Source organism: Rhopalosiphum maidis, chromosome 4 (assembly GCF_003676215.2).
Source record: "Rhopalosiphum maidis isolate BTI-1 chromosome 4, ASM367621v3, whole genome shotgun sequence".
Classification (NCBI taxonomy): domain Eukaryota; kingdom Metazoa; phylum Arthropoda; class Insecta; order Hemiptera; family Aphididae; genus Rhopalosiphum; species Rhopalosiphum maidis.
The window spans coordinates 35783205-35806243 of record NC_040880.1 but is presented as its reverse complement, the minus strand read 5'-3'; the positions used below and the strand labels follow the sequence as shown (position 1 = coordinate 35806243).

Below are 23039 nucleotides of genomic sequence, written 5' to 3'. Positions count from 1 at the left end.
TTTTAACATCAATGTAATAATATATTTTCTCAAAAATCTAAGATTTAAAATAAAGATACCCCATTTTATTGTAAATCAGACTTACTCAATGTATAATGGGTATTAATATTTATGATCATTTTTGATTAAATTATATAGATGCCAATTAAAAATATACCAATCACTTAAAATATTACTTTTTTAGATTTATTATTTTTTTAATTTTAGATTCAAGCTGAATGAGAAATGTATTGGTCTTACAATGATGTGTTATTATATTTTTAATTTTTATAAAGAATGCGAACTCAAGTATTATAATGTAAAAAGAACAAGTCTTCAAAAAGTTCCTTGTAAGTAAAAACATGTTATACCTACTTATCAGAAATGTCATCGGATTTGTTTATTCATATTAGTTTCTTAAAACGTAATTAAAAAGTTTTATAATTCAAGATCGTACCAGTTTGTACAATCTATTATTTTGCTTTAAAAAAAAATATTAAGACATGAAATGTTTGCCAATTATTAATTTTATTCAGATATGAATAAAATAGTTGTATAATTTTTGTGTTAAGAATTGTATTAAAAAAATTTACCTAAATATTTAATGTTCTAATAATTTCATATTTACATACTCGGAAATAATTATAAAACTTCTGACAGTGTTCATTTTTATTTTGAACAACTAGGTACTGTCTTTATATTCATATAGCATGAAATGTGGGCGATGTTTGGTAATTTATACAATAGTAGGTATTGATATTCTTTGAAGTTCACCCAATTGTATTTATGGAATTACTTTTCATTTTATTTTAACTCTTTTATTGAGTTTTAAACCCGTCATTAGTTTAAACCATTAAAAATCCATCGAAAACAAGAAATGTTTACCTAACCTAAGATGTAGTGTAGAAACAATATATATTCAGACAAAATCGTAATACTGCACGATATCAAATAATTTCTTTCGTCGAGTCAAATATAATGAATTATTATCAATATAATCTAGTGAAACTGAGCGTTAAAAACTTAGTGATAGGACTGCCGAGTTCAGCAGGAATTAGCATGCTTAAATTGTTTTATGGTATCAAAAACTATAATAATTGAATATAAAAACATATATATGTATATATATATTTATATTATATTCTTTGAAGTATAATAATGTACCTATATTGCCTATACGTTACGCCGTAACACGTTAATTTTTTTTAAACGAAACTAACTCGAAACGATAAATATAGACATTGAGAGCTCAGTGTCTTGTTAGTTTGATATAGTTTCACACTTCAACCACCTTTACACAGAATAATGATTTAATATTTTAGAATAAATTAGTTTTATAGTAAAAACTAAAAGCGTTTACAGTGATCAAAATATTCGTGATGTAAATTAACAATGTTCTTTTTCATTAGCCAAAAAACAAAAATTCTCTATTTTAATGTAATTTACAATTTATTTTATAGAATAAAAAAAATTAATCAAGGTGGGGAGAGGATATAAATTCCTAGTCCGGCGTAAGTCACTGGTTTATTAGGTCAATAATAATGTTAGTAATTTCTATTTTCATTATGTAAATATATTATTTATTAATTATAAATATATAATTGGTTTTATTTTAAGTATAAATATAATTATAAATAACGAATCTTACATTTACCAACCTACTCGTACCTGTATCGAAATTATGAAATAATCTATAGGTATATTTACTATCTATACATATGTTTTATAGTTTATAATATTAACAGGTTGTGGTATATTTCGGTTTGGGTGTTCAATACGTATTTTATTAGTAATGAAAAATCATTACACTCGAAAAATTTAAATATTTAATTAAAATCACTGTACCTACTACCTACCCATTTGTTGCAACTGGAGAATTTCATTCAATATTTTTTAAACTATCTACTTAATTTGAATACGATTTCTTATCCATAAAAATGCCTACCTACTAAAGTCGATGAAATGTGTGATTTTCAAATCAATACGAAAGAATGATTTTTCGCTTAAAACGGTTTTAAAAATAGTTCGGTTTATTCATACGACATAGTTACATACCTATATCGGCCAGTGGCCACGCAACGAGTCACGACGCATAGTTTCCGTGACGGTTGTCTCGGCGTACTGTAGTTGGAAATATATAATATATTAATGTTATACTTATTTAATGCACGTGATCCCGTCACTATATAATAATATTTATTAATATCATCATCCACCGATTTCTATTGTTACCGATCTTTCCGCGTGTTTGTATAATTTTTGCATGTCTGTGCACTGTTTATATATATCACTATAGTATAGTAATAGCATTGATTATAAATACCATAGTATTTATAATCAATGATAATAGCAGGTACGTGCTGTACACCAATATATCGTATAGTTAGTGTGTGCGTGTGTTAAACGTTCACACTAGATACGCAAAAAATTTTACACACTTACAATTTTGATTTACTTAAAACTATTATTATAATTTTTTAATTACTGGTAAAATTTATTACAAAATGAATAACCACTCTGCAGTACAGTAGTTAGTTATCGTCAATAGTTAGTGTACCTGATTATTGAGTAATGAATGTGGCTATAAACTCGATAGTCAATAATATTAAACATATTGTATACAATGAAAAACGACTATAAAATAAAAGGATAATCGGCGAAAGTCTAAATTTTAGGTAAATACGGCTACCAAACAATTGTTATTATAATAAATATAGATATATGTATATTTTTTTAAATTAGATTCAACTCGTTATCAGAAACCTCATTCAAAATAGTTTAAATTAGAACGTTTTCTCTGTACACTAGAAAAAGTGTTTAAAATACACATATCTTATTTAAAATCAAAACAATATCAATCGTTCCGCTCAAAAGCTCAAAATCTAAAATATTAAACACAATATTATGTATATTATTCTTTTTTTTTTTGTATACATTTTAAATCAAAAACAAAAGGATTAGAGAGGTGAGTATCAGTAATCCCTATAAAAAGCATTCTGTACGCCCCGCGAAAAAAAAACTGACCAAGGCTTCGTGTGTCTGGATGTACTTGGGTATACTGCAGGTGTAATGAAGTCGTTCACAGGTGTAACCGGCCAATTAACTCGGGACAAGACAGACACCGTAATCCACTACGCATCTGCGCGACCCGAGGGCGTATAATATATCCGTCACGAACATCATATATACGAGCGCGCGCGGCCAGTGGCCACCATATTATGCGATTATCATAATATATATATCCGCGTGTGATGATAATATATGGCGATTGAACGCGGTCGACGCGCATACAGGATCGTGACCAGTAACCCTGGTTTTTACCGCGTGTCCGGGAACAGAAGGAGTATAAATATTTAATAGAAAAAAAAATCGATCGCAATGCGTGTAGCTACATTACATATTAATATGGTCGGGTGTACCTATTATAAAACAAACGGTTTGGACACTGGAACGAAACGTTTGCGTGCGTTTATCGTGTATGGTATAGTTGTGTGGGATATGTGCGCTGGTATGGTTTAAATAATGAAAAAAAAACTTTCGAGAGAACGAAGTCTGCGAGGCGCGTGTGGAATCGATATTCAATAATATATATTATTATTATTATTATATAGTTTTATAACGGCGGTCATAAGCCGTCCAAGGTTAGGTAAGGTCAACTGCAGTTCGTTAAAGTTTCCATAAGGACTTTTCACCGTATACTAGTCGAAATGCACGTACACATTAATAATGACATGTTTCGTCATCGTATATGGAATTAATATTTTTTTTTCCACACTACTGCTTACATTATACAAATTACCTACCTGTGTACATCATGACGCGACTCGACAGATTGATTTTAATTCCTTATAATACACGGCAATTAGAGGGAAACATGTTTTAAGGTCAAGGTTACTACTTATTTTAGATTATCATGTATTGATGTTATAATATTATAAAATAATAAAAACTTTTAAGTGATACCACCCATTACGCATTCGAGGATATTCCGTTACACGGCGTATGTCCCATTCTTATTATACAGGTAAACACATTTATCATTTCAAAAACTAATTTAATTTTAATAGGTAGGTATGCCGTATCGAAAATATTTCATAAAATGATTATTACATTTTAAATTGTAGTTATTATTTGTTTGGAGAAAAGTACTTACTATTTATAGTTTTTTCCGATATAAAAATAATCGATAGATGAGTATTAATAAGTTAAATAATTTACACACGATATTTTTATACTAATATAATTATATAAATATATGTGCATTTGCGAAGCGACGTACCAAAAATGATGATTGTGAGAAGGATAAAATATAAGTATAATAACTGTAGTTTATATAAAATCCTTTGCAGATGATAGATACTTATTGTTACCTAGTTATTACTGATATATAGCCGATACCTAACAGATACCATAATAGTGACGGTGTTTTTTTTATATTTTAATGTTAAAATACATATTATTATAAAATAATATTATAATAATGTATTATATTATATTTTTACTTAATATTATCTGTTCGTGTATAGTTCGGAGAAGGAAACCAGATTTTCTGTGTTAGATTTTGTAGACACGAGAGAAAGGATGCTGTATCATTATAAATTATAATACCTATTATACATATATATTACGGGTATATACCCGATGTTTAATGACTTTTGGTCGAAGAACGCGAACGTAGCACGTCGCGCACTCACACCGGACGTGCTTGCAGTGTATAACACGCGTATGGGTAGGAGGTACCTACGTGACAAGCGACTCGTGTACACGCGGTACGACTTAATGTATAATATTATGTATAGGTGATGTTTGAGACTACGACAATAACAACACCGTATTGCAGGTAAATGGTAAGTACGTCAATAAGTACCTACACATTAATATATGTATGTATTTCGTATCCAATGCAAAAAGTCCGACGTGAACGGATCGCGGCGCGTAAGGGAAACGATTATTATTATAAATATTATAATATAATATAAATAGCTCTGTCGCCCGCCATCGGACGAACAAACGATTTCGAATTCTCGCGAAGACCTAACCTAACCACGGCGACTGCAGTGTAGCGACGATAGCTGCGATATCCGCGAGATCGCTGCGTATACTCAATAATAATATAAAATATATGATAATATATTATTGTACATATATTGCCATACGTTTAGGTCATCGTGCACGGTGTCCGCCATGTGCGGAAAGATTTATATAGAAGTTCGCGTGGTTTATCCGCACACAAATGCTGAAATGCCCCCCCCTCCAAAGTCCGATTACATACATGATGTTGTATGTACACAGTACACGCGTTATATTTTCACTCGTTCGACGGTATATAAGACGTACCTACCTACTACTATTTATATATACCGTGATATCGCACGCGTAAACGAACGTGTCGCGCGGTCGTGCCATAGCTCAAGGCCTTTAATAAAGACAGTCGATATAAGGTATAATATAGGCACATAATTATTCCGTGGAAACGTTTGCGTATGCGACCTTATTACGTTCAATGTGTTGGAATAGCAGAGTGTATAACATTTTACGCGTGGCTGTTACGTAAAAACGTAGTTTTTTTTTATTTTGTAGCGGGGATCGTGGATTTAAAAACTGTGCGCCCTGTTCAGCGCGTTCGGCAGACACCTTTATGTTAAATTAATGTCCTCGGATCACATTTGCGAACATTTTTTTTAACGATATTTTTCGTATATTTATTTAATACTCTATGTCAGCGTAAATAATACATTTTAGGTTAACTATCCGTCAACGAGAAATAAATGTTAAAATGTCATTTTTTTTTTTTTTTATCAATTTATCATCATGTACTAACCTGTTTATCAGAAATTCGTACATACTATTATAATATATACGATACACGCGATTTAATCGTGTACGTATATACTTATTATTAGGTCAAACAAATTGTAATGTCTAGCCGGCTTTTATTTTTAGCGAAATCGACGAGACAAACAAATGTATACACATTATGATATATTAAGCAATCGTTATATATAAGTATATACGGTCTTGTTGTAGATATAATATATAGTGATATTTTAACCTATTATCTATTTAAACAAATTTTACGTCACATTATACTTAACAGGTACACCTGGTAGACTCTTCACAGTACGTGACCATGTTACACATACTAATTGATCATGCCTATTAAACACAGCTGTATAGGTGTATAATATACCCACGCATATTTAATAGCCAAGTTCTGTATGTTTATTTGTGGTTTACTTTCTGTGTCTAAGTAAAACATGGCTGTTGGCGACGAATAATAATACCTATAATATTATACATAATAGTACCTATACATAGTCAATGTGCCTAATTGATGATTACTGTAAAGCAAAAAAAAAAAAAAAAACAATACGAACTACCAATAAGATCATACTATCTAGGCGTGTACCTAATTACAATAACAATTATAAAATACGAGATAACCAATAGTTAATGATAAAATACACAAGCCATGGGTAAATAATAGGGTTGGCACTCCCGAAAATTCGCGTGATCGCTAAGATTTTTGTTCCATAAAATTCATAGTTATTTGATTTTTGTTTACCAATTTTACATTTTATTGATTTAATCAAAATGAAAGAAGTTAATTTAAAAAAATCGACCACACGAATAGTGATGAAAACAAATAATGATAAAAAATGACGTATATGTCTCTAATATTTATGAATATTTTGTGGTTGATTAAATTACTACCTAGTAACTGGAGTAAAGGGTTACAGAGGGATTTTTTATTTCAAGCTTTCAGTTATGCTTTTGTCCAAGAAATGATGCAAGCCGGTGTCGGAAAATATCAGTGCAATTTCAGAAGTAAAATCACTGCCATCTGCCTGCTTTATACTTCGAGAGAAAAATTTCCATAAAACTTTTATTTACCACGATTAGATCAAACTAAGAAGGTAAATATTAAATCTACTATATCATATTTGACGTAGATATCTGAATGTATCTGCGTTTAAAAAAAAAACAATAAATAAACGAAAAACGTCGACTTTACAGTTTGTAGTGAACAAAATTCACACCAGTCATATTTGCTCGTACGCTTGTAATGAATTAAAGGTAGCACATATATTTTTATAATATATTTTATACCGTACCGTGTACACATCTCGTTTGAAATAGGTACATTTTGTTTGGAAATAATACATACACGAATATGAAGGTACGTATAAAATAGACTCATTAAACATATTAATAGGCATGCGAGTTTAAACGTTAAGTTGTGATCTGATCACTGTGCACGCTTTTTTTCCAGGCCATAATTCTATTGACACGGATACGATTTGTACAATAAAAATCGTGGCTCCTGAACATTGATGTCACTTATCATTATATATATTATATATAGTACATTTTTTAGTTTGAATGAGAAGAAGGGGCCGTGATCGCATTATATTTGGTTTCGAATTTAGTGAAAGACTTTTACTTTCATTATGTACCGGCTACCTGTACCTGCTATAGTCGACAGTCTCTTCTTTGCAGGTACCATCACACAATATACAATGATAATAATAGTAATATATTATATTAACCTTTATTTAAATGTGTTCGTCCGCCAAATCCTTACACGCGAGGCCAGTACTGAAAGTGATATTATTATTATTTCGTAAAAATATAATATCGCTATGATACATTTTACTATGATTAATAACGAATGAATGTAGTAACTAGCAAAACTGTCAAAGACAAATATAAACATTTATTTATTTAATCGTAATAAATAGTGAATAATATTCTTTTAAGAAAAAACAATTTCTTGTACTGAAATAATTCTTAAGCCTCCTAAAACATTTGACGTAATTGACATTTGACAAATATTGATAAATGATAAAGCAAAAGATAAGAGTAAATAATACCGGAACAACTCTTCAAGATTTTAATATATTTTTTTGATGTAAACCTATTTTAGTACATTTTTGTGGTTAATAGTTTTTATCTGGTTCGACCCGTTTCACACCGGAAATAAAAACGTTCTATCTAATAAAAAGTTTTTTAACTTTACATTTTTTCCACATTCTATTTTTCATAAGTAAATAGATTTGGACAATTTAGTGTTAGTTATATAATGTTATTGCGGACGGTCGGGTTAAAGAATCATCATGCTGTTAGATGGAATACGGCTTATGTCTTACTTTGTTTTATGTTAGTAGGTCACAGCACAACCACCATTATAGTATAATTTATTAAAAGTATTCAATACAAGTAGAAAAGCTTATCACATTTTTTGCCATTGTATTGTGTTTATTATTTTATTATTAACTGTTCTATTATATTATTTATTGTTAATTGGACAATATAGCCGATTTATAGATAGGTAATATATTTCATGAATTGGGGAAAACAACTATTTAAAACATTGATAGGTCATAGGTGTATGAGGGTGATTATGTCAATTTATTTGATTATTTAAACGTAAGCTCCTTTAAATTTCGACTAAATCTCTTATAGCGATAATTTATATACATACACACACATATATATATATATATATATATATATATATATATTATTATTATAAGTGCGCTGTTGAATAGCGTTACGCGTTCTAAAACGGTGGCTGTTTATTTCGGCGTATCCGTTTCGTACCACTGCCACAGAGGCTCCCACTAAATAACACAATGTAATACATAAAATATAATGATAAAAATATAGTAATAGTAACAATAATAACAATGGGAAAACGCCGTGTCTGAAGAAAGTGTTAAACGCGAGCGGTCTCGCACATTATTCCACCGCGAGCACAGCCATCGGCACACGGTAGCGTATATTATAGACGCCTGCAGTTTATTTAATTCCTCCTCCTCCACCTCCACCACCGACGACAACGACGGCGACGGTGATGATAATAATAATAATATTATGCCGAAAACTAAAAAGTCTGCCCATAGCCATTTGCGAGCGCGTTTAAACAGTGCGCGCGAGTGCGGTTTTGTCGCTACATCCGTTCAGTTTCGTTTATCTGTATAATAATATAATATTATTGTTGTTAATTTTTTACATTTTTATGTGTATTCGGAAAATCGTATGTCGCGTGTTGGTATAACAATATAACGACGGTGCGCTATACATATAATACTATATACGGACGCGCATGTTATACACCAATATACGTGTGGTCGCGCTCAGAGAACGAATGTTATAATAATATCACATTATTGTTGTTGATCACACACATGGACACGAAAGTCGCACAGGAGTCCGCTTTCGATAAATCGCGATCGTTTGAAATACCTCCGATTAACGATAATAGCAATACATAAAAATATCACACAGTGACCCGAACCGGAAGACCGACTGAGGCAGTACATCGACGATCACGAGGTATAAAACCTATTGTATATTACTATATTATTATAATATAAGCCATTTTGTCGTATAATATTATGTTTAGATGATTTATATCGATTCGATATAATATTATATGTACATTATTTTCGACGCGGCATTTCTGTCGATCGGATCGCGAGCTTATGATCCGCGAGATTGCCGGCGGTCGATTAGCGACGCAGACAATACTCGGCCGAGTTATATAAAATAAAATAAAAAACCGGTTAAATTATTATGATTTACGTTGTATTATATACACACGACATTCTACGACGATCGTCCGGGGTAAGTTTTCGCGACATGCGTATAAATATATAGGTATAGGTACTATTTTTTATTATAACAACGCGGCGTTGCGGTGGTTCGGCCGCGGGTCGTACGTATATAAATAGCAGGTAGCGAGAGAAAAGCTCGAACCATTACGTAGGTAATAACGCTGTAATAATAATAATATGCACTGTCAGCTACTTGAGAGTTATTGTAATAACGCGTGGGCAGCTCTTAATAATGACGTATTCCAATGAATATGCCCAGTGGCAAAACCCGCCGACCTGTTTCGTCCTCCCACCCACACTTCGCGACCGTCCGGTCCGGTCGTGGATTTGCATGTTTCTCTTGGAGACCGAAAGGATTTATACGACACGGGTGACAAGAGTTATAGTGACCAGTGAAGAAGGGGTGCTCGAACCGCCACCGCAGCAGCAGCAGCAATATAAATAATATATATTACCAATGTCCGACATTTCCTGGAAACGTCATAGCTCGCCATATTACGATTGTCCATATTATTATATAGGTATACATAAAAATAGTACAGTACTTATATACATACCTAATGTATATTATTGCATCAGATATACGTAATATATCATATTATAATAGTGGCAGTGTGATAGAACGTTTTTGAATATAACAGATTATAAAAGTTAGGTATAGTTATGGTTATATCGGTTAAGAGTTTTCGTTTTTATTTTCACTCGAACGTCTTCTATCTTAAAAAAACACTATATCCACGCCGAGAAAACTCTCCGAGCTAATATCACAGGCACTTATTATAAAACAATGTAATTTGTATTATATCGAAACCACGGTTATATACTTTTGTTTAGATAATCGTGATTGGAACATTTAAAGAAAATATACCTATACTTATATTTCAACAAATTTTTAGTTTTACAAATAACTTTTTGTTTTTGAAACTATCCTTTTCGAGTACATATTATTTATTCAATATTACATTGCACCACTGCAGTAATAAATGACTCGTTGAGTTTGTTGTTATATACAACTTAAAAAATTATACACTACGTTTATATCCTAACCTTGAGTCTATATACCAATAATAATATAAATTGTTATGATAATAATGGAATACACAATAGTCACTCGAAATAACGTAGTATCATGATTCTCTAACCATTTTTGATTAATTTTTATAATTATTATTTATCGTATAGTTTTATATGTAGTGACCAGTAGGGACCATATATATAAATTGTTGCACAAATTCATGATTTGTCGCTGTTATATTGTAAAATATATTATTTAGTTATGATAATTGTATCATAATAGTGATTAATGATTATATGAACACCAAACATGCTCAGAAATCACCCCTATTTATCCTTTAATAATGATTTTATTTAAATATTTAAATTTGAAATTACACTTAAAGCCTATATTTTAAAATACTTAAATTGTTTATACAATTTGAAGAGTATCCCGTGGTGACACAAACTTTTTATTTCAAATGAGAATCGCACTTATTCATTGACATAGTTAATTGTTACTCAATTATATTTTTTGAAAACTGATACATTTATGATTTTGATTGAAATTTGAATCAGTAGTTACTAGTTTCTGAGATATTAAAATGTTAACATTTATAGAATAATAATCTTTAAAAACGGTTTTAGAAAAATATTATATTATGTAATATTGAATCTAATATTTATTATAGGTATTCAGAAATTGTTTACAATTTTTTTATAAAATTGTATGAACTATTATAATTTTTAAATCGCGATAGCCATTATATATCTTCTTATCTCATTAGTATACAATGTCACTACTACTACTCGCTGACATTTCAAATTTAAATCTATAGAATTATCTGCTTGCGATAAATAATAATGAAAAAAAAGTAAATCTTGTTTTAAAATAGAAGTTTTACCAAACACTGTTGACACTCTATAAATGACGTAAGTGCCTAACAAATTCAAAAAATGGTATTAAATAAATGAAATAATTATTAGAGAGAGCTTTTTGGTAAATTATTTTGTTTATATATTATTGTAATATTCCGTATAAACTCAATAGCCAGCGTACACATATTATACTAAGATACGGTAAGTCGTATATTTTTTAAGTATCTGTGTCGTGGTCATTGGATCCAAATGATCCGATAGGGACTGTAGAAACAGAACGATTAAGGTCATAGGTATTTTAAACCGAACGGGATCGTGTTGTTCCTATAAATTATCTGTGTATAATATCTTGTTTAAATCCCACGTGTCGATGAATGTGTAGATTAATTAGACCACGTGGCACGTGGTCACATGAATCGTATAATATAATTTAAACAAGTAAACAAGATCTTGGTAAAAATGTGTACCTTAAACATAAATTGAAATAATTACAGGTTAAAACGTTATTATTATGGGACTTAAACATGTCGTCTACAGGGAGTATGAGTAGTTTTTCAAATAGAAATGTTAATGTTTATATTTTTACCATGCCATATATTTTTATTATCTTTTGACGGACACGAAAAAGTGGGCATTCATTATAATATTTTGTTTACCGTATTGTTTACTTACGTGTAAAGTATACTATATACGGTCTATACTTAATAATATATTGTTTAATGTTTAATCACATGAGTGAAATGTAATTTTGTTTTGAACTTGAAGAATACAGTTGATAATCTTTCGCTATATTGCAACCTTCCACAAATCATAATATGGAATAATGTAATTGATGTTAATAAACATATGAACAATTTAGTAAATATTATGTTTATAGGTTATTATTTTTTGTTTTATTCAAGCAAGGTCGTATATGGCCTTAAAGGATGTATTAGAACAACGGTACCTGTTAGTATTATGTGTCGAGTATGATATTAACATAACATGTGGTTTACACTTTACACACAGCTCTATGTAGGTATTTAAATGACAAATTAATATTTAAATAATACACATTTTTATATATTATGCAATACAATTTGATTGGTTTCCACAGAACACAAACTCACATAAATTAAAATATACTATTATATAATTACTGTGCTTTTTATCTAATATTGATCAATAATAAGAAAATTAAAAATTCATCGTATTGAATATAAATTATAAATGTGTCTAAATATGCTATTATTATTATAAAATACTAACGGAAAAAATTATGTACAATTGTCATTAATATAACACGCATAAATAGTAAATTATTAATTATTATACGTATATTTCCCTCTTTAATTTGGAATTGTTGAGGTTATAGACTAAAATTTAAACATACATTATATTGTAAATAATCTTATTAAATCACCATACTAATTTTAGAACTTCAAGTTCAATAATTAGAAGTATTTTTTTTATTACATAAATACTACCTATTAATTAAGCTCATTTTGATAATTTCATTAACTATACAAAATGTTTTAATAATATTTTCTTCTGTATTTAATTTGTTATTATTTTTTTATAATAATAAATACTGATGTATGTTAAAATATTTTTTTATAGTTAAGTAATTATAACTTCATACTATGAACTTAGGTCATCAGCTCGTCTGTATTCAAGCATATATGCTTATTGGATGAGCTTGCGACTAATGTTTATTTATTTTATATTGTGTATTTTATTATTGAAAAATTATTATTATTATTATTAGTATTACTATAATACTCATAATAATAATAATTTATAATACTTTTATACTTAGTTCAATCAAGTGTACACGAATATCTATGTCATCTATATTAGGTTAAACTAATATAACGAAATATAATTTGTTCTGTGGTTATTCATTATAATTTTTAAATATTTTAATTCTAAGTAAGCTCATACTTCATTGACCTGTTTTTTATTTTATCCACAACATGTCTGCCGAACTATTACAGCTATCAAAATTTAGACTTATACATTCAGCGATAAATTTGTATTTACATACAATGCGTACTTATTATTTTATCTTTAAATAATAATGTATTGTGTATTATGCTTCTATTATACTTGCCTACAAACTTCATTCGTGATCGAAATAACAATATTTTATAACGTTTATGTCATGCCCTCGTATGTTTATATAAATAGTGTATAAACGATTTAAAATATATCAGATTGTTCGGATTTTAAAATTAAATATAATAAGTATATATATATATATATTTTTTTTTTAATTTTAATATAATCGAGGAATGTATTGGTGTAAAATGATGGCTTTTCAGTGAGAACCTTTTTGGATGGTAAAAATTTCTGTCTTATATTCTAGTAAGTATCTAGTCAGTACTTAATACTCCTATTGTTTTTGCAATTTTCTTAAACGATTAACCCCCTTGGCTTATATTATAGTTATACATATTCTAACATATTATGTACCTAAATGTTACTAATAGAATAAGGTTGAAAAATAAATAATAATAATAGATTGCTTTTTTTTTATAATTAAATTATGTATTTCCTTTTTAAATGTATCATATAAATTAAAAGTTAAATATAAAATGTCTATAGTTATTTGAATGTTAAAAAAATAATGACATTAAAAATTATATCAACGTATTTATAGTGTATATTTTTCTAACTTCTGATGTATAAAGCAAAACAATATGAACGGTGATTTAATCTAATATTGATAAATATATTCTTACACTTTATTATTATTATTATTTTACTCTTATCAATACACATTTATTTAATATAATATAATCAATAATATAATTAATTATAATTTAGAAAGTATATAATACGATATTTTTTAAATGAATTCACGAAAATTAAAAATTTCAATTTATTTTATCGAAATGTGCGTTGCTGTTTTTTTCTTCATTAGTCATTACTATTTATTGCAGTTAAGCAATATTATGTTATAAGTTCAGTCGTTGAGAAACGTGTTCAGCGACACGTGAACATTAGTTTATACAGAAAAAAACTCAATTTTCTGTCGTTCTTTGATTTTAGGTTAGTCGATTCGACGTCTTCGAATGGGTTCTAAAGGGAAAGCGTTCAAAATCGGTCGAATCATTTCCCGACCGTTTCTAAACCGTAAAAATCAAACGTTCTATCGCAAAAAAAAATCATTTCCGCAATAGGTATTTTTTTATTTTTCAATCTCTTTCACGTCTCACACATTTTATTGCAAACTGTTACTATAACGTAGCATGTACATTATAATAGTTCAATTAGACCATCGACACTTTTTAACCAATGTCGCTTTGCACAAACTAATAAGACAAGTGCATATATTTTTTCTTTATAAATTATGTACTTGCGATCATTAAACTCGATTGTTCATAATATAGTACTACTAATCGCAGTACATAATATTATCATAGTAAGTACATGGGAATACATGAAATACAAGTTTTGTATGAATAAAATATATTTGCATAAAACAGTCTGATTCTCTAAAACTCAACACTTATCTGTAACGACTATCTTAGGTTGAATATATAAACGTAGTATAAATACGATGTGTTTTTAATTTTGACTTGTATTAACATTGTACACTGATAAACTTGTGTCACTATCAAAATGTTGTTTGTTAATTGATAAACTATCCGTGTCCAAATAATGTGATAATATTGTATCAAAATCAATCTACTGTTTTCATTTATACACAGCATGTCCTATCATATTTACTATAGTATTTAAACAATAATATACGTATTTTGAATACTAATAAATATATTTTTCGTTTACATTTCGTGTGTATCGCAAAATATTTAGACATTTGGTATCACTTTTAGTAAAATAAGTTTTTAATGACCAAATAAGATATTAAAAGAAAAAAATTATCTTAGATACGGTATTATTTACATATAGTATAATTCTGTGTACAAATAAATACTTTGTTTTCTCAAAAAAAAAAAAATGTTCAACACTTTTCAAAAAAAAACTTCATATACAAATATTATAATAATCGTTACTTATATAATGACACATACATTTCATTTTTAGTAGGCTTCTATTTTATTTTATTTTAGTTAAAATCTCTGTAAATTATCTTTCAATCTGTGTTTTATTTTTAGATAAAATATTTTGTCTGTAATTTATATTATATAGTATACTAAATAATTTATAAATTGAATGTTATAAGACGTGAAAATTCGAAACGGACAGTTGTTGTTTAAATTTGTTTTTAATTGTCTCCGAGTCGTTGATAAGACATGTGTAATATACTCTGTCATAAATTATTTTCACCACAATAGTGAATAGACCAAAGTAACATTTAAAATATTATGCTTTTCTTTTTTTGATACCTTTTGTTTTTAATTTTGAGATTGATAGATATTAATATTATATAAACGCCGATAACAAAATAATACATACCATTTACAAATCAAAAACATTACAAATTATCAGCTAATTTAAATGTTTGATTTATCTATGTAGTTATTTCATAGAACTAGCCAACAAACCTTTAAATAAAATAATAATAATTAGTAATAATTATGCATAAAACAATTAAATAAATGAATGAATTATATCTGTAAAAGTTTAATTTATAATACCTACAGCTATAGGACAGTGACCTAAAATTAGTTTCATTCAAATCAGTAAATTATATATTTTAAGGACTTCTTAAATAATTATATAAATAGCTGTATAGTTTTACGATATTTTGATTTAGGTTTTAATGCTAAAAACATAGCGCGAGTGCTTTAATTAAAATTTATCATCATGTAATTAAACAGGCAAAATAGTATACTTAAAACTAAATGTTTTGCCTGTGTTATTTTATTTATATAATTACTATTATTAAGATTCAATAAAAAAAAAATGTAATTACTAACTCTGAAAGAAATGCACATAACCTTGAAAGTATTATGAATGTAATTTGGAACTTCGCCAAACGAATATAATCCTATTCAGATATTATTATTATTTGTAGTCATTTATAATATAATTTTTATACTTTTTAGTAAACCTCCGTTTATTGATGAAATTTAAGTTACATTACAATATTTGATTACATTATCGATGCTTATCAAAATGCGTGACATTTTTCACCCAGGTTACTACGTAGTATAATCCGATATACGCCAGATCTGTAAGAATATATAGATAATACTACGATAAAGCAGTAAATATTAATCGATCATAATTCGGATTAACTTTTTTCGTAAATGTCATTGAGATGCATTAGAGAAAAAAAACGTAAATATTTCAAAGAATCAAAGATTTTATTTTTTTAATTCAAATATTAATCATTGTATCGTATAACTATTGTATATAATCAATTTTTAAATAATAATAAATTGATAACGACATAATATCTGACTCATATATTTTATTATGATTATTAATATTTCGTAATTACAAATTAAAATCTAATAAATAAATATGGAATATGATAGTTATTATAAATATTATATGCATTTATTATAATATAAGCATTAAGTGACTATTACATTTTTTTTCTGTTTACTAACTCTTTGTTCAGTACTTCAGTATAATATTATATAGATTTAAAAAAAAGAGTTGTTTAAATTAAAAGGATGGTAATAGAGTAAAAAAATTGGGAATCATCAAAGTATATAATACATTAATATTTTAAATTTAAATGGAGGTTTTAAGTCTTTTTACAAACAAATTCATGACAAAATCTAGAATTTACAATGTATATTATATAATATATATATTATTGATAACTCATTATTAAATAGGAAATTAATAACTTCCAATTAAAGTAAACATTTTAGAACGGTTGTATGTTTTAAGTAGTATTATGTATGTATTATTTATATTGAAAAATTAATATTAGTTTACCTTCTTCAATGGTTTGAATAATTTACCTATGATTAATAAATACCTACAACAATTAGATCCAAATACATGTATGCCTAAATATATTATTTCCAAGTTCAATATATAAATTATGATCGCCTTAACATATATTATGGTATTACCTACCAGTTATAAAAATATAACAATATTATACTGTGTTAAATATAAAATGCAGATTTTTAGAAAAATACATATTGAATTTGGTAAATATCTACATTTAAATTTTAAATGTGTGTAATAAGTAATAAGTAAAATATTATTTTACATTTATAATTTCAAGTCTAAGTAAACATTTTTTAAACTAGCGGTCAATGGTATTTACATTCAGTATGTACATGCATAATAAATATAACTATAGTAGTTTGTATGAAAGATAAATCTAAATAACTGAATATTTTAAATCAAAGCTATAATATACATCAACAATTTACAATTACATAACGTAATTTAAATAATAATAAATCTTCATTAAATAATTAAATTTACACAAATAGCATAAAGGTATCTACACATTTTATTATTTTAAGCATATTAATATGTTTAATACATAACTTATTAAAGATAAGACATTAAGAGAAATTTAAAATTTACCACATTAATTAATTTAGTTGTTTTTAAACTTTCAACTTAAAGCTGAATGTATCTACTCTAATTTCTGTTGAATTAATCATGTTTCAGATATTTAATTTCTATGCTGGGTAGTGATCTTCAATCAGAAGAAGATATGTTAGACGGACTTCAACTTCGTGGACGATCTTTCGAAGTTTCAACTGACCACTCTAGATCACCCAGCACAGAAGATGGTTCGTTTTATCACCCAGACAACAATAATGCATCCGAAGACGATGACGAAAATGTTAAAAGTGTGTCAATTTTAACTAGTTAACAGTAGATTGATACTTTATTATCTATTAAAATTACATTTATTTTCAGATATTATTATTAATATGAATAATCGGATCTAATATGGGTTAAATTATTAAATTTCTAATATGAGTTGATAAAATGTCCTATAACCTTTGGAAAGTAGATGTATTATTTTAAAAGTGACATAGTTACACATTTTTAAATTAAACACACAATAAGTTAGTCTATAAAGTCTTAATATTTTCATTCCAGAAATCTTCTTCAATATTTTACTTCTTGATTCATCAAAAATAATTTCAATTTACTATAGTAATGGCTGTAGAATGAATAATGTATCTGGTAGAACTATTATTAATTAAAATATTTAAGTTTTTAAAAGTGCACGGTAGACACTTCTATGAGTATTGACTTGGTGTGTTTTGCTCATTTATAAATGCACGTGTAGATAATATATTATGTATATTGAATATTGATAGTATATTGATTTAATGATGAAAATTTAATAAGTTGATTTAACTTGAGTTTTAACTTGAAATTCTTGTATTTTATATTTTAAATGTCATGCCGCATTTACTTAAAACCCAAGAGAGCACGTAAAACTTAAGTAATTGTTTATAAATAAGTACTATCGTTTTAGTTAATAATATTCTTTGTGTGGGTATATGTAATATTATTATAAATATATACATTAAATTAAATAATAACTCAAGTAATTTAGGTACAATAAATTATAAACACTTATGGACGTATGTTTTTTATAGGCGATTCGGAGAGTTCTGACGAGAAATCGCGAAGGTCTGTGGCGGCGGGCAAGCGAAAACGACGGACGAGTATAGACGAAGACGACGGCGACGAACCGATTGTACCAAAAACGAGAAAATGTCGCAGGAGCATCCGGCAAAGGCAATCGGTGGAGGTGTTGTCGGCCAAAGACAGGAACATGCGAAGGCTGGAGAGCAACGAGCGGGAACGATTACGCATGCACTCATTAAACGATGCTTTCGAGGTATAAGCACACCACGGGTTATGACTATGCCGACCCGCGTAAATTTTTTTAATATTATAATACACGTACGCCGTGAAATCGATTACCTACATAATAGTATGAAACTTGGTAGAAAAATAAAACACTGTACTTACTATATATTATATTCACACTAACAAAAATACCGCGTATAATATTGTTTGTAAAATCATTTTCGCAGACCACGGCGATGTGCGTAACCACGATTCCGTATCCAAGTTTCAAAAAATATTAAACCGAACTGCAGTGATGGCAAATCGAATAATATTATATGGTTATCTTCGGTTTTTTTTTTCATACGGGTACCTATACCTATATTTAAGTGTTTATATTATTTTTCACCATCTGACAGCGTGACCCATTTATGTTGTCTACCGTTAACCAAATATTTGAAAACGTGTAGCTTTACTTTTATAGCTGTTACAGATGTATAAAGGTACACGTCACACAACGCTATAATAACGAACATTATAATACTGTAATCGTAATGACACAGTTTAATACGAGTAGCACTACCATGACTCGAAACTGAAAGTACCGAAGAATGATATTTGGAGTTTGTTGTGTATAGAAATGTCGACAATCGATCAATTGATAACGTGTCATGTTTTTCTGACCTAATGATTGAGAATACTTAAAATGTACAAATAACTGATCACTTTACCCAAAGACCTAATTCGATTGAGAACGAACTTTCGTGCACATACAATTTAGTTGGATATCAAACAATTCAGCACGTGTCATTTTTTTTTTAAATTTAAGAGTAATTAAAATAATAATGATAGTTTAATATTTTTAAATTAAGTTATGATACATGTATAAATATATAAATAGAATTTATGATAAAAATATTTAATTCCACCGTCGTAAATTAATAATAATAAAAAAAAATAGGGTAATAATAATGATGTAATTGTTTGCTAATTCTGGATTACTATAATTTTTAATTAGCTGATTAAAATTCATTATTATAAACTATTGTTTAATTTAACCTTAAGTATAACTATTTACATTATAACGGAACTTAATTAGTCGTAACACAATTTTTAAGATTGTTATTACACATTATATTATATTTTATAAATTCTATATAATTTTCATTCATTTATCATTCTATAAATGATTTCTTTGGAACAATTTTGAAGATATTTAGTTCAAACCACATGTCTGTAACTCATACTTTATATGTCCTTAAAAAGTGTGCGTTAAACGTATAATTAATTACTCGCGGTGTTGAATTATATAGAGCAAACTGGGTCATTGCCTCCAATTTCAAACAATTTCCAATAATTTCAGGGACTACGATAATATTTAAATACAAGACCATGTAACGATTTTCAAATCATAATGGCTGCGGACATTTTGACTAGATACCCAAATATATCTAAGGACGACACTGTTAAATTACTTCATCGTATCAACAGTTATATTTTACATCGGTTGACGATTTATGTAACTATGGCAGCGCTGTGCGCTATTCGAAGTTTTTTACAATCGTATTTAAATTATACAAACTATGTAATGGATTTGGATGATATAAAATCCATTAAGTATCGTTTAATAGGTCTAAATAAATTAGGTGATTATATGCTGGGTAGTTAATATGATACACATTTTATAAAATATCAGTTATCAGACATACCGCGATTACAATGTATGAAATTGTATTTTGACTACTTAAAGTGAATATATGCTATTTTTTTGCCTATGCAATAGTTTGAAGGAGTTAGGTAAACAAGCAAATATAAAAATATTACGTCGTGACTTAATAAATAATTAAAAATATGGATGGGTAATAAACGATTTAGTTCTATGGACAATTAAAACAGGTTTTCGTCTATTAGGTTTAATTAATATGTAACTATAGGGGTTAATACGAAAATATATATGATTATGGTCATCATAATTATATTGTAAATTGTGTTCAGTGATATGCGATCGACATAGTGCTTATACATTAATACTTGAATTGTACATTTGTTTTATAGAAACTGCGTGAAGTTGTGCCTCATGTAAAAATGGGACGTAAACTATCAAAGTTGGAAACATTGACATTGGCGAAAAACTACATAATGGCATTGACTAACGTCATATGTGAAATGAGAGGCGAGCAAAAACCATTTACGTAAGAAAATTGTATATTTTTATTATGTCTTGTAAATAACAATTGTAATAATTTTTAGTTCTTAACATATTCAATTAAATTTGAATAGTTTTGAATTATTTTAAATAATTCAAAGTTCAATAAATAATAAGGTAACATGAGTAAAATGGTATACAGATTATTAAGATATATAATTTATAATTTATCACTTTATTAGCTAATAATAATTTTGATTCAAAATTGAATGTTCAAATAAAATATGATTTTATATTATAAACGATTTATAAAAAAGCAGCCCTCTTCATAATTTGTTATTTGTCCTATTATTCTTATTATTATGTATATACACGGTTGTAACATTTTTTTTTTTTGTTTAAATCTGATTCTTACAAAATCATTGCTGTGCTTATATATTTTAATTTTTAGAAAAGGCTTCGAATATAATATATAATATATTTTAAACAATATAAAAAATAAAAATAAATAATTAAAAATACATTTTATAGTATCTGATAGTTGATAATAAATATTATTGTATAATGCATTAGCATTTAGCAGGGAATTACTTTTTGTACTTAGTATTATGTATTATACTCATTTGGATGAAAATAGCATACGATATTTGATTTTATTGTGGTATATGTTTCAGTTTTGACGATCCCGATCAAGCCGAAAATGACTATGCATCAAGTAACGATGGTGGATTTGAATCGGGTAATAGTACAAAAACTCCCTCGAACGTGGAACAAGAGTTACTATCATCGGACTAATAAAAAGAAAATTCCATTTCCTATATTATACATAAACCAAATCTGTTCGTTAGTTTATAAATGAAACTTTTTTTTTACCTGATAGGTATTTTTATGATAAGATTTATTTTTGTCTTGATATTTACCAGTAGTTATTGTTATTTTAATCATTATGATTATTATTTGTATTTCTATTTAAGTACTATATTATTATTATTATTATTAATATTATTTTTAATACTTATAAAAAAGTATAAATACTTTTACCAATCCTAATAAATCTTACATGTGAATAATTATTTAAGCACGTTACACACACACATATTTTGTTGAATAAATATTAATTTTAATAAACATATTATTTTATATTTAAATTTTATATATTATGTTCAAATGTGTAATGTGCACGTATCAAGTTACGTATAATCCAATCGATATCATAAAAACGTTAGGACTAGACGTACTTTTTGAATATTCCATTCTTGTTTTAAATGTGGTGCCAAAAAATTCCTAAAAAAATAAACAAAATCACAATATTTGAAAAACAAATCTGATCTGAAGTTAGTTTAGCTAAATATTTTTGACAATTTAGACTTGGGTACTTGATTAGACATGATTTTAAAATATCTACCATTACACTGTCGTCTATTTATTTTTTCTGTTTTCTAGTACTAAAAAATCGATAACCTATAATTATCTGTTAAAAAAATTAGAACACAATATCCAAAATGTAGACTTACAACATGAAAATTACTTAAAAAGCAAAAAAAAAAAAATAATACCTATTGTAGTTTTAACACATAACCAATATACACAATCGTTCTGCTCAAAATATTATGTTTTTTTTTTTAAAACACAATTTACACAGTGTATATAATATTATGTGATGATATTATGTGATTGTATGCATTAGTAACTTGAATAAGTAGCTACTCATTAACGGCACTAGCTAGGCTTATTTT

At 27.6% G+C, this 23039-nt stretch overlaps 1 protein-coding gene across 5 annotated transcripts; it reads left to right on the top strand.

The window, feature by feature from the left end:
* The first annotated feature begins 255 nt into the window (after nucleotides 1–255).
* Nucleotides 256–22218, top strand: LOC113561110 (neurogenic differentiation factor 1-like). Of its 5 annotated transcripts, none has more exons than XM_026967337.1 (5): nucleotides 256–329; nucleotides 18012–18196; nucleotides 18962–19206; nucleotides 21213–21349; nucleotides 21978–22218. In XM_026967337.1, exons 2-5 carry the CDS (start codon nucleotides 18025–18027, stop codon nucleotides 22096–22098), a joined length of 675 nt encoding a protein of 224 aa, XP_026823138.1. In that variant the 5' UTR covers nucleotides 256–329; nucleotides 18012–18024; the 3' UTR covers nucleotides 22099–22218. The 5 variants fall into 5 exon arrangements, with proteins under 5 accessions (XP_026823138.1, XP_026823135.1, XP_026823134.1 ...); XM_026967334.1 differs by lacking the exon at nucleotides 256–329 and adding an exon at nucleotides 7339–7479; XM_026967333.1 differs by lacking the exon at nucleotides 256–329 and adding an exon at nucleotides 8896–9318.
* Nucleotides 22219–23039: the final 821 nt, after the last annotated feature.

Coding starts and splice junctions, on each gene's coding strand:
- LOC113561110 (XM_026967337.1), top strand. CDS start 18,025: ATGCTGGGTAGTGATCTTCAATCAGAAGAAGATATGTTAGACGGACTT. Junction 18,197..18,961: donor CGATGACGAAAATGTTAAAA/GTGTGTCAATTT, acceptor TGTTTTTTATAG/GCGATTCGGAGAGTTCTGAC. Junction 21,350..21,977: donor GGCGAGCAAAAACCATTTAC/GTAAGAAAATTG, acceptor TATATGTTTCAG/TTTTGACGATCCCGATCAAG.